The sequence below is a fragment of the Culicoides brevitarsis genome, chromosome 1 (genome assembly GCF_036172545.1).
Source record: "Culicoides brevitarsis isolate CSIRO-B50_1 chromosome 1, AGI_CSIRO_Cbre_v1, whole genome shotgun sequence".
Taxonomy (NCBI): domain Eukaryota; kingdom Metazoa; phylum Arthropoda; class Insecta; order Diptera; family Ceratopogonidae; genus Culicoides; species Culicoides brevitarsis.
Window position 1 is genome coordinate 39,192,436 of NC_087085.1, and position 11,883 is coordinate 39,204,318.

Below are 11,883 nucleotides of genomic sequence, written 5' to 3' on the forward strand. Positions count from 1 at the left end.
TCACACTGTTTTCTTCATTTTCGAAATTGTTTTCTTCATCAAGGGCTGAAAATACTCAACTACTACCATCTGAAATCAAACACACTGGTTTATCTAAACTATTTAAATTGAAACTGAAGAAACTTCTTTTATGTGCAAAATCGCTTATCTAACTAATCATAATTTTTTACTGCTTAAAACTTCAGTGCGATTCTCCTTTTTTTATTTAATTCGTACTGAATATGTTAAAAAAATTATAACTTAAAAAATAAGCATGAAGCGAATCTTGAGGTCAAACAAACAAAAATTTGAATTTAAAAATTAAATAAAAATTCAAAATAAGTTTAACATATATTTATTTGATAAATTTCAACATTTTCTGTCTGATATTTTTGACATTTTTTTTTACACAGTTCATGTACTTTTTTTAATACATTTATTTTGGGTTAAAGGAAATATTTACAACAAAATGCGTTTTTTTCCATAAAATTTCTCTGGAATCAACTGATGATTAATACTTTAACTAAAATTTTGAACAGTTTGTTTTTTTTTTATATATTTATATGCGAGTTGGTTAATTTAGCCTTCGTTAAGAGGATTTCCCCATTCTCGAGCCATGATAAGAATAGTGTTACTGTGAAGTTTGGGGCCGATCAACGGGTTCATTTGTGCCATGTAGCAACAAAGCCAGCTAAAAAAGCAAATAAAAATTAGAAAAATCCCTTTTTGATTCTCGTGACGTCAAAAAATCATCAGTCAATTAAAAGTAGGAAGACAAATAATTATCACGAGAATTTAATTTCAAGGAAAAATTTTAAATTTCGTCTTTAGCTGCTTGAAACACTTACAATAACCAACAAGTCGCTCCCGTAAGTATCAGCACGCACTGAGCAATCCTAAAAAAATCACAAAAAAAAAAAAATAAAATTTATCAAAAACTTTTTCAAGGAAAACATTTTAAAACTCTTATCTCACCCTCTATTTGGACCTTTGGGCACCATAATTGGCAGCACGATCCCGATGACGCCAAAAATGGCAGAAAAAATGATGATTGGAAGGATTGAAGCGCCCATTCTTGTTGATTTTTTACTATTTTTTGCGAGAAATTCTCAATATCGATCCAAAATACGAGGAAAAAATGTCACCTGACTACGGGCTGTGAGTCACTATCCTCGCTCAAAACTGACTCAAGCGACACATAAACCGCTCGGGAGTTTGAAGTTAAAATTCTTCAATTTTTTGTTCTTCGAGACACTTTTTACCCTTGAAATATCGAAAGAAAAACTCGATTTTTACATTTTTTGGAAGAAGTTTTGGCGAAATTTATAAAAAACTCCCGAAATATGGGCTCGCAAAGTTATACGCGTTTCTGTAGCATCCTGTACGAGAATCCCAATGCGTAAAAAGTCCTTGCCCAGTGCGTAAAAAATAAAAATCCACACACTACACAGCATACGGCGTTGTATGAGGCCCATAGACAAAAAAATAATGTCTCACACTCCGTACAAAAATTAACTTTTGGCATTGGGACTCTCTATCCGCCTCTTTTGTCCCAAGTTTTCGAACAAGGAACACGTATTTCAGTTTTGGTGAGTAAAAAAATTAAAATTTAATTAATTATTTTGAGATTTTAGTCACAAAAATATTAAAAATTAAAAGAAAAATGAGAAAAGCTTCGAAAAATATTAAAAATTTATGGGAAAAAATGTTAGTTTTTATGAAAAATCAAGAAATTCGAACTTAACCTCAAAATATAATCCATGTGGCGTCATTTTAATTTCTAATTTTCTTTCAGTTCTTAAATTTCAATCAACGAAGTCCCTATTAACACGAATCCACGATGGGTAGGGAGAACAAAACTACATGGAAAGCGAACTATTTCTTAAAAGTTGTGGTAAGTATTCGTTTTTGAAGCGATTTATCGACAAAAAATCTTTAATGATGAAAATTTTTTCTCTGAATGTTCGCCGTCAAGATGCTGTGCTAGAAATAGCAGAACCCAACGGTGTCTGGCGAACTCAAGTTGAGATTATCCTCTATCCCCTGAATGAATTTTTTCATTAAAAATTGATTTTTTCGTGAAAATTCAGAAAATTAATGATTTTTTTTTCGATTTTCTTTGCAGCAACTATTAGATGAGTACCCCAAGTGCTTCATCGTCGGCGCTGACAATGTCGGCTCAAAGCAAATGCAGCAAATCCGTATGTCGTTGCGCGGTATTGCCGTCGTCCTCATGGGAAAGAACACGATGATGCGCAAAGCTATCCGCGGGCACATCGAGAACAACTCGAATCTCGAGAAAATCTTGCCTCACATCAAGGGCAACGTTGGTTTCGTCTTCACCAAGGGCGATTTGAACGAAATTCGCGACAAATTGACCGAAAGCAAGGTTCGTGCTCCCGCTCGTGCCGGCGCCATTGCTCCCTGCGAAGTAATTATCCCTGCGCAAAACACCGGTCTTGGTCCCGAGAAGACTTCTTTCTTCCAAGCTTTGTCGATTCCCACGAAAATCTCCAAGGGTACCATTGAAATCATCAACGACGTGCCCATCTTGAAGCCCGGCGACAAAGTTGGTGCCTCCGAAGCCACTTTGTTGAACATGTTGAACATTTCGCCCTTCTCGTACGGTTTGTTGATCGAGCAAGTTTACGACAGCGGATCCATTTTCTCGCCCGAGATTTTGGACATCAAGCCCGAAGATTTGCGCGCCAAATTCCAAGCTGGAGTCGCCAATTTGGCTGCCGTTTGTTTGTCCGTTGGATACCCAACTATCGCTTCGGCACCTCACAGCATCGCCAACGGATTCAAAAACTTGTTGGCTTTGGCTGCCACGACCGATGTCGAGTTCAAGGAAGCTGAAACCATCAAGGAGTACATCAAGGATCCGAGCAAATTTGCTGCTGCTGCTGCTTCTGCTGCACCCGCTGCTGCTGCCAAGACCGAGAAGAAGGAGGAAGTCAAGAAGGAGGAATCTGAGGAATCCGATGACGATATCGGTCTCAGTCTCTTCGACTAAAAAAATTACATTTTTCATTGCTTTGCGTTATTGCTTTCGGGTGTGCCGGCAAATATAATCGTCACGAGGGTGACACCTCAATGGCGACCATTTGCTGCGTACATAAACGGAAGAATAATCGACAACAGAAGCCGGCATTTGTATTTTTCCCTGCACACTCAAATGATAGTTGCATTAAAAGTATGAATGAATTATGAATCAAAAATTGTTTTATTTTTCAACTTTTTTCCTTGTCTATTTTTATTTCTAACTTTTTTGAAAATTCATCCTTCAACTTTATTTTTTCCTCAGATTTTCTTCAGATAATTTTTTTTTTTGATTTTTGAGCTTCGAAATTGATCCTCTTATCAAAAATTTTTTGACAAAAAATTAAAATTTTTTAAAAAAAGGTGGATAAAATATTTTACAAAAATTTTTAAATTTTGTTTTACTTAAAAGTGCAAATTTTTAAAAGATTTCCTTTAAAAAATTATTTTTTTTTTTGTAAAATTTTTATTCAAAAAAATAATTTTTTTATAAAAAAAATTTTGAAAAATATTAGATAAATTTATTTCCAAAGATCAAAATTCACAAAATTAAAATTTGAGACTTTTCGAAAAAAAAAAATTTAAATATTTTAATGAAAGCTATTCATTTCATATTTTTATCATGAAATTAGGCCGCTCCAAATTTATTTCAAACTTTTTGTCCCAAAAACTGTTTTTCAAAATGGGGGGGGGCAAAATAAAAAAAAAAATTTTTTGAAATACTTTTTCATACAAAATGACAAAATTTTAACAGTTTTTTTGTCATTAATCAATATTTTAGTTGATTTTATGGTATCTTTATTGAGATTTGATAATTTAAAATTTATCTCAGAGTATTTCAAGTTAAAAATTAAAACAAAAAAATTTCATAAAAATAACTGTCAAAAAATTTTTAAAAATATATATTTTTTTTAAATTTAAAGAAGAAAATCATGTTGAAATACGATTTTTAAAACAAAAATTTTTAAAAATTGAACTTGTTTTTTAAATTTTGGGAAATTCCTTGAAAAATATAAAAAAAAAACAAAAAAACGATCAATTTTGATGAAATTTTAAACTTTTTTTTTATTTTGCCCCATTAGATTTTCGACCTTTGAAATGGGGCATGGGACAAAAAGTTCAAAAAAAAAATTGGAGCGGCCTTATCTTATTTAAGAAAAAACAAAAATAAAAAAAAAATCAAATTAAAAAAAAAATTATACAAAAAATTCCAAAATTTTTTTTTTAATTTTTATCCAAAACTCTTAAATTTTTTTAAAAAATAATAAAAATCTATATTAAAAAAATAGATTCGATTTTCATGAATTAATGACATTTTTTTACAGTTTTTAAAAATAATATTTTTATCTGAATTTTGGAAAAAAATAAAATTTAATTTTTTTTTTAAATAAAAGCTCAAAAATTACAAAATTTTAATTAAATTTAATTTTATTAATTAATTAATAACCGTTACTTATTCAACTCGAAAACCGCGGTTTTGAATAAAATCAATGATTTTAGCGATAAAATGTGTCGTGGGAAGCTTCAAATTGTAAACAAAAACCCGACACTCCACACGAGACATGAACATAAAAACAATTTTTTGTAACAAATTCTTAAATAAATCACTCGTGACTTCATGGAACAAATCTTTACGAAGGCAATTTTGCATTTCTTCAAAAACTTTCGAACGTCCTTTCATCTTAGGCATTGAAACTTCATGCGATGACACCGGAGCAGCTGTCGGTAAGTTTTTTTCAATACTTCCAACAAAAAAATAATTTTTTTCTTTTATAGTTGATGCCAAAGGAAACATTTTGGGCGATTGTGTCGCTTCCCAATTAAGACAACATCTCGCTTTTGGAGGAATAATTCCGCCCGTCGCTGCGGAGTTGCACAGACAAAACATCGAAAAAGTCGTCAACACAGCATTGAGCGATTCTGGATTGAAAATTGAGGAAATTGACAGCATCGCAGTGACAAATCGACCTGGATTGGCACTTAGTTTGTCCGTGGGACTTCGATACGCGAAGCATTTGGCACGAAAACATGGCAAATCTCTCATCCCAATTCATCATATGGAAGCTCATGCGTTAACGGTGCGAATGGAAAACGATGTGCCGCTGCCTTTTTTGAGTCTTCTCGTTAGCGGAGGACATTGTTTGTTGAGCATTTGCAAGGAAATCGATAAATTTCTGCTTTTGGGTGAATCAATCGATGACGCGCCCGGCGAAGCTTTCGACAAAATCGCGCGTCGCATGAAACTTCGCAACTTGGTTGAGTTTCGGAACATGAGCGGCGGTCAAGCGATCGAAATTGCGGCGTCGCGAGCCGATAAAAGTCGCGAATTTGATTTTCCTCTGCCGCTTGCGAGATCAAGAGACTGCCAATTTAGCTTCTCCGGACTGAAAAACACCGCAAATCGCTTTACTTACTTCCAAGAACGAGAACATGGGACTGCCAAAGATGACGTTTTTCCGGGATACGAAAATCTTTGTTTGGGTCTTTTGAAAGGCATCACTCGCCATATTTGTCATCGAACGCAACGAGCAATCGAGTTTTGTGAAGATCAAAAAATTTTGGGGGAAAATCGAATTTTGGTCGTTTCAGGCGGAGTTGCTTGTAATGATTTTTTGTTCACCGCAGTGAGTCAGCTGGGCGAGCAATATGGATACAAAGTTCTGAGACCGAGAAGGAAACTTTGCACCGATAATGGAGTGATGATAGCGTGGAATGGCATCGAGAGGTACAAGATAAAAAGTGATGTTTTGGAGAATTTTGAGCACGTGATGCCTTTGGGAAAATGCAAATTAGGCGAAAGTTGGTTAGATAAAGTCAGTAAAAGACAATTGGCATGTAAATGGGCGAAAATTCCCATTTTAAGGGATGAAGAATGAAATTTTTCTGGAAAAAATGAATTTTTTAAATTATTTAAGACGCCAAAAAAAATGTAGAAATGACAAAAAAAAAATAAAAATAAAAAAAAATCTAACAACATTTATTTTTTTTATTCAATTTTCGATTTTTATTTAAAAATATTGAAAAAAAAAATTTAATTTATTTATTTTTTTAGTCTTCTTTTAATCATTAGGTACAATAGGTTAATTTTTTGAGAAAAAAATTCTTGTGAAGAAATAAATTTGCAAAATTTTATTAATTTTTTTCAATAACACTCATCAAATGTAAAAAAAAAACGTAATAAATAGTTAAAATTATTAACTGACCTCACATTCTATCGAAAGTACTTTCGCTGCATTTTTAAACAAGAGTTTATGCTGTAATGCACATTAACGTAACACACATTTAATAACTTGGTCAAAATAAAAATGAAATGCTTAAAAACACAAACAACGATTATTATTTTGCCCAGAAATGAAGTTTTAAACTATTTCCTGAACATCACGTAATATTTATTTATAATTTTTGTCTGTCTGGTTTCATTATGTTATTAGTGCAAACGTTGTGCACTCTTTTAAAACGAGGCAAAAATTGTTCCTTCACGTGTCCATTGAACCGTTTATTAATTTGATAGCTTTCTGTAAAAATTATTTTTTATGCTGTCGATTATGTTTTATGGTCTAATTTTCTGCTTAGACATAAAAAAATAGAAAATTGGAATAATGCAAAGTCATTTTTAAGAAAGAGAGATTTTTTGTTTTGGTGCATTAAATTAATCAGAGTTAACTCTCATTTTTTTAAAATTTAATTTAAAATTTATTTAATTTAATTTATTTTTTTTTTTTTGAATTATTAAAAGTAAAAAAAATAAAAAGAAAAAAAATTCTAAAATAAAAAAAATAAAATTATTTTATTCTAACTTTTTAAAGTTAAAAATTTAATTTTATTGTAATAAAAATAAATGAGTCATTTATAATACATATACATTCAAAAAAAAAAAAAAAAAAAAATACAAAATATTTTTAAAAAATGTATTTACCTAATAAAACCAAAAAAAAACGTTTTCAAATTTAACGAAAATTTATATAAAAAAATATTATTAAAAATTCATAAAAAAAATAGTAAAATTTTTTAATAAAATTATATTAAAGTAATTAAAATTCAAAAATAAATAAAATTTTATAGCTATGCATATAAAATTATTTATAAAATTTTTATTTGAAACTTAACGATGAAATCATAATATACAAATAAAAATCATAATAAATGCGACAGACAATAACTGCACAGCAACACATACAAATAAAATTAAAACAAAAATTTAAACAATAATAAACCATCAATTGTTATATTTTATTACAATGATACCGTTATTTGTCGACCTAGTCAACCATTTGTGTTAATGATTGTCTTTATCGATAAATATTTTTTTTTTATGTTTAAATTAAAATCCAAACAGCGTTAATTTTTTTTTATTTATTAACTCAAATCACATGATGACACTATCGATTATTACTAAAATTTCCGAGCAATGAATAATTTTTTTTTCTTCTTTGTGAATGACCTAGCTTAACTTTTTTTTCGTGTTTAAGTATTAACATTAACGACATTGACCAAATACGCAAATTAAATTAAAATGTGTCAATATTTGTAAAAATTTTCGTTTATGAGTTTTAATAAATATGTGATTTTAAATGTGAAACGAATCATATTTTCCACATAATTAATCGCAATTTCACATCAAATTACGTTTCAATCAGCTTTTACATCGATTGCAATAAAAAAAAACGACTGATTGTCATATTTAGCGCACCGCAAAGCATATTGACTAATCTTTTAATTAATACTGGTTCCTGCCATTTACGGAATACCGGACTGAAGACAACTTGGGGATCACGTAACGAAGTGTGCGTTCTTAATTCGACAAAAATAAAAGCAAATATCGCTTTGTAAGGCAATTATTGCGGAGGAACGTGCATGGCAACAATGCGCCACAAGAGAAAAGAATCACAAATGTGTGTCAAAGAATCCGGTTCTTAACTCGTCTCTCTTCTTTCTCGCTCTCATGTGAATAAATAGATTAGGAGACTAGGTCAGTGTTGCATCGAGTCGTTATCTATCGACCTGATTTTTTGCTCTCTGATTCAAAAAGTTAACCATGATTGTGTCATTCAACTCGAATAATGCACATGTCAACATCTTATGGAAAAGATTCTCTATAGACAAGTTTTTTTTCGTGTGATTATTTATTTCTTCGAAATCAGTACGTGCATAATATAAAAAAAAACATATAACTGCATTCTGTCGAAGAATTCAATTCGAATGTTCGGAGCAATTACTGCATGTTGGAATGCTAATGTAGATGTTTTGTTTAGAATTGAGTGACATGTCTTGATTGTTTCTCATGTAGATTGAAAAGGTTAGGCATTAAGAGGAATTGGAAGAAAGAGTTCTTGTCACGTAATTTGAGTTCTAAAGAAGCTGTGACACATTTTTTGATTAAAATTTCTAAAAAAAAATTATTCAGCCTTTTTTTAGAAATTCAATTATTTTTTTTTTTATTTATTTATGTTTATTATAAATTTTAATTAATTTTTAAAACAAAAAAATAAAAATATAAAATAAAATAAATTATATTAAATTAAATAAATACTATTTTAATATTGAATTTTAAAATATTTTTTTTAAGAAATTTAATTATTTTTGTTTAAATAATTATTTTTTTTATTTTAATTCAAACTATTTTTACTTAAAAATTTTAATATTTTTAATTTTATAAATTTTTAATATTACCTAATATTTTTTAAATAAATTTTATTACTTTTGCTCAATATAAATTTGCTTTAGAAATAAATTAAATTTTTTTTTTCAATTATTATTTTTTTTATATATATTTTTATTAGGTACATATTACTTAGATATTTATTTATTTTATTAATTTTTATTAAAAAAATTAATTTTTATTATTTTAAGTTTTTTAATGTACCTAATATTTAAAAAAAATAGGTCAATAAAATTAATTAATTATATTTTTCAAAAGTAATTAAATTTTTTAAAATTAATTTTTTTGTTTTTTATTTTATAATTTTTTTTAATTTTAATTGGTCTGAAATTAACTGAAAATTTAGCAAACAAAACTATAATATTGAAGGTTTGACTTTCGGAGTAAATTTTCAACCTCTTTGATATTTTTGGAAAATAAAATATATTTTTTTAAATAAAGCTTTAAAAAATGATTTAAAAATTTTACTTAAGAACGAGTTAAGTAAACTTTTAATTTTGACTTATTCTTGATAGAATTGATGAAAATTCGCTCTTTAAGTTTTTATTGAGAATCTTCATTTGACAAGTATCCTCGAACTGATCGTCAATATTTTGATCTGCCAGCCACGACGAATCATTTACATCGTAGAACAAATAACATTCAATTATTGAACAACTTCTTACACCTGTTGTTACTTATTACATCGAACAATCGTGGCCCTGAAAACAAAAAAAAACACGAATTAGTGGGCAACATTATTTTCGAATTAATAATCACAACACAATTAATTACTCTACCAAAAAGAGACAAAATATCGCAAGAATTGCTTTATAAAGTTGCTTTTTTTGTCTCAAACCCATCATTATTTAAATGCAATTTTTTAACAATAACAATGCAAGCCCACAGTGTCACTCACACTTGACGCCCACGCGTTGTCAATTTTTGTGTAATTCGCACGTTTTTTTGTGTGCGTTCCGCCAAATATTCTAAATAAACAAAAGATTCGGAAAGAACGTGTCTCATTCACACACAGGAAATGAAGTGACGAACCTTTTTCGTTGTTTGTTTGTTTAATTTGTTTCGAAAGCGCAAAGCGATGCAATGCCCTTGCTACTCGAAAGAGGCCAATGTTATTTCAAATAAAATCAATCGCACAATCGAATGCACGTCGAAAAAAGTACGTTGACACTCAATTTCCATGTCTGTCGATCGCGCCATTGTTTCGCGAACAATTTTTATTTTTTTTTTTTCGAAAAAGCAACAAAACAATCAAATGACCAATGGTGTGTCAATTTCATTCAATTTCGTCGTTTGGACAGTGGCTTGTATTGAAATGCCCTGAAAAACATAAAAATTGAAAGGTTTAATGACTTTAACTATTGAAAAGGGCGACAGTTTAACGGTTTTTTTATAAAAGAAATTATTTGAAAATAAAAAAATTATTTTAAAAAAAAAAATAGAGAAAGTAGACGTCTAAAGAACGACGTACTATACCGCATTTCGATATTACATACCTTCGCTTTATTGTAGTCCTCACTTTACAATTTCATACTCCTCATTTCACATTTTCGCACTTAATTTAAAATTTCATACACCTCAAAAAGGAACTATTTTTCAAAATAAAAGAATTAAAAAAAAAAAATTTGGGGCAATAAAAACACACGGAACAAAAAACATTTTTTCTTCGAAATGCGGTAAAAATTATAAAGGGCTATAAAAAAAGTTAAGTTTTAAATGGTATTTTATTAAAATCCATTTTTAATTTTACATAATTTTAAATTTTTTATATTAAAAAAAAAAATTTAATTATAAAATTAATAAAAAAATAAATAAATATAATACCTACTTCCAAAATTTTTTTCTAAAAACATTTTTTTTTAAATACCTATTTTTTGTTTGAAATAAAAAAAAATTTATTATTAAAAATTGAATTACATATTAATAAAAAAATAATTAATAAAAAAATTTGAAAAATTAAAAAATTTTTTCCTTATTTTTTTTACAAAATTTAGGTATTTTTATTTAATGAAAAATAATAAATAATTAAAAATATTTTATTTCTTTTAAATTTTTTAAAAAATTTTTCTAAAATATTTCAAATTAATTTTTTATAATTTTTTTTTTTAATTAAAATTTAATTTTTGAAATATTCTTAATTTTAGAATTTTTTTTATGAATTTTTTGAACAAGAAAAAAAATCTATGAAATTAAGTAAAAGTGATTTATACCTTAAGTCATATTTAATAAGAAAACTTTTGTTTTAAATTTGAATAAATTAATTTTATTAAATTTAATTTAATTTTTTTAAAATTTTTTAAAATTTTCCTTAAACTTGTGGAAAAGCCAAAAACTTTTTAAAATATTTTTAACCTGAATTATAAAATTAAATTAAATTTTAAATTCAATTTAATGAAATAAATTAATTTCATTTTTAAAATTTTAACTTAAAATTAAAAATCTTAAAGTTAAGTCACAAGATTCATACCCATCAACACAACATCATCCAAACCATGTCTATAGTTATAATTTATTTATGTTTAGTTTCAAACTAGTCAAGTCGAACAGACATTTTTGTACGCACACCATGTTCACCTAAGCTACATACGCGATTTTTCATTAACTCTTTCATATCGTCGAGTTTAGTTGCATTTTAACAAGCGACGGTAACGGTTGTGCGCGCAAACCTTTTGTGAATATAAATAAATAGTAAAAAAAAATATTATGCGTGGTAAAGCGAGAAATATTATCGAAGAAAGTGGCAAATAAATAAATAAGTAGCGGCAATCAAGTTTTTTTACTCAAACGATTATTTTCGTCGAATTATTATTATTATTATTGCTGTTTGTCTAAGCTACTCTCCATTATCTTTAACGATCAGGAAATCTGTGACTGACACAAAATTACAAGTTTCAGTGCAAAAAAAAAAATAACAAGCGATTTAAAGAAAAATTTAATGATAAAAGTTTAGTTTTGTGACGAGAAAAATTGTATTCGAGGTAAATATTAAATGAAAATCTTGAAAGTTGTAATTAAGTCACATGTGAAATCTAGAGCAAAATATTAAAATATTTAAATTTATGTTTTACCTTGATATTGAAAGTGAGTTTAAACGCACGTCAAGTATTTAAATCATGAACATAAATTGAGATAACAACAACTTCTGTCAATGCAGCTAAGTATAAATGTTGCTATAGAAAAATTTTCACCCATTTTCGCATGCT

The 11,883-nt window shown here is 28.2% G+C and overlaps 3 protein-coding genes across 3 annotated transcripts; 2 read left to right on the forward strand and 1 right to left on the reverse strand.

Annotated features, from left to right (window-relative positions):
- Positions 1 to 318: 318 nt before the first annotated feature.
- On the reverse strand, positions 319 to 1,139 carry LOC134838100 (V-type proton ATPase subunit e-like). The gene is made up of 3 exons (XM_063853556.1): positions 955 to 1,139; positions 828 to 875; positions 319 to 670 (listed from the first exon to the last, which is right to left on the reverse strand). Exons 1-3 carry the CDS (start codon positions 1,050 to 1,052, stop codon positions 559 to 561), a joined length of 258 nt encoding a protein of 85 aa, XP_063709626.1. The 5' UTR covers positions 1,053 to 1,139; the 3' UTR covers positions 319 to 558.
- A 339-nt stretch (positions 1,140 to 1,478) lies between these two features.
- On the forward strand, positions 1,479 to 3,200 carry LOC134827511 (large ribosomal subunit protein uL10). Its single transcript, XM_063840189.1, has 3 exons — positions 1,479 to 1,568; positions 1,775 to 1,873; positions 2,105 to 3,200. Exons 2-3 carry the CDS (start codon positions 1,820 to 1,822, stop codon positions 2,993 to 2,995), a joined length of 945 nt encoding a protein of 314 aa, XP_063696259.1. The 5' UTR covers positions 1,479 to 1,568; positions 1,775 to 1,819; the 3' UTR covers positions 2,996 to 3,200.
- A 1,369-nt stretch (positions 3,201 to 4,569) lies between these two features.
- Positions 4,570 to 6,055, forward strand: LOC134838093 (probable tRNA N6-adenosine threonylcarbamoyltransferase, mitochondrial). The gene is made up of 2 exons (XM_063853550.1): positions 4,570 to 4,746; positions 4,798 to 6,055. Exons 1-2 carry the CDS (start codon positions 4,584 to 4,586, stop codon positions 5,895 to 5,897), a joined length of 1,263 nt encoding a protein of 420 aa, XP_063709620.1. The 5' UTR covers positions 4,570 to 4,583; the 3' UTR covers positions 5,898 to 6,055.
- The last annotated feature ends 5,828 nt before the right edge of the window (positions 6,056 to 11,883 follow it).

Excerpts from the sequence above, each read along its gene's own strand:
- LOC134838100 (XM_063853556.1), bottom strand. The coding sequence starts at position 1,052 with ATGGGCGCTTCAATCCTTCCAATCATCATTTTTTCTGCCATTTTTGGC. Across the intron at positions 876-954 it reads CCCAAAGGTCCAAATAGAGG|GATTGCTCAGTGCGTGCTGA; the intron begins GTGAGATAAGAG and ends TGATTTTTTTAG. Across the intron at positions 671-827 it reads GGAGCGACTTGTTGGTTATT|CTGGCTTTGTTGCTACATGG; the intron begins GTAAGTGTTTCA and ends TTGCTTTTTTAG.
- LOC134827511 (XM_063840189.1), top strand. The coding sequence starts at position 1,820 with ATGGGTAGGGAGAACAAAACTACATGGAAAGCGAACTATTTCTTAAAA. Across the intron at positions 1,874-2,104 it reads ACTATTTCTTAAAAGTTGTG|CAACTATTAGATGAGTACCC; the intron begins GTAAGTATTCGT and ends TTTTCTTTGCAG.
- LOC134838093 (XM_063853550.1), top strand. The coding sequence starts at position 4,584 with ATGAACATAAAAACAATTTTTTGTAACAAATTCTTAAATAAATCACTC. Across the intron at positions 4,747-4,797 it reads TGACACCGGAGCAGCTGTCG|TTGATGCCAAAGGAAACATT; the intron begins GTAAGTTTTTTT and ends TTTCTTTTATAG.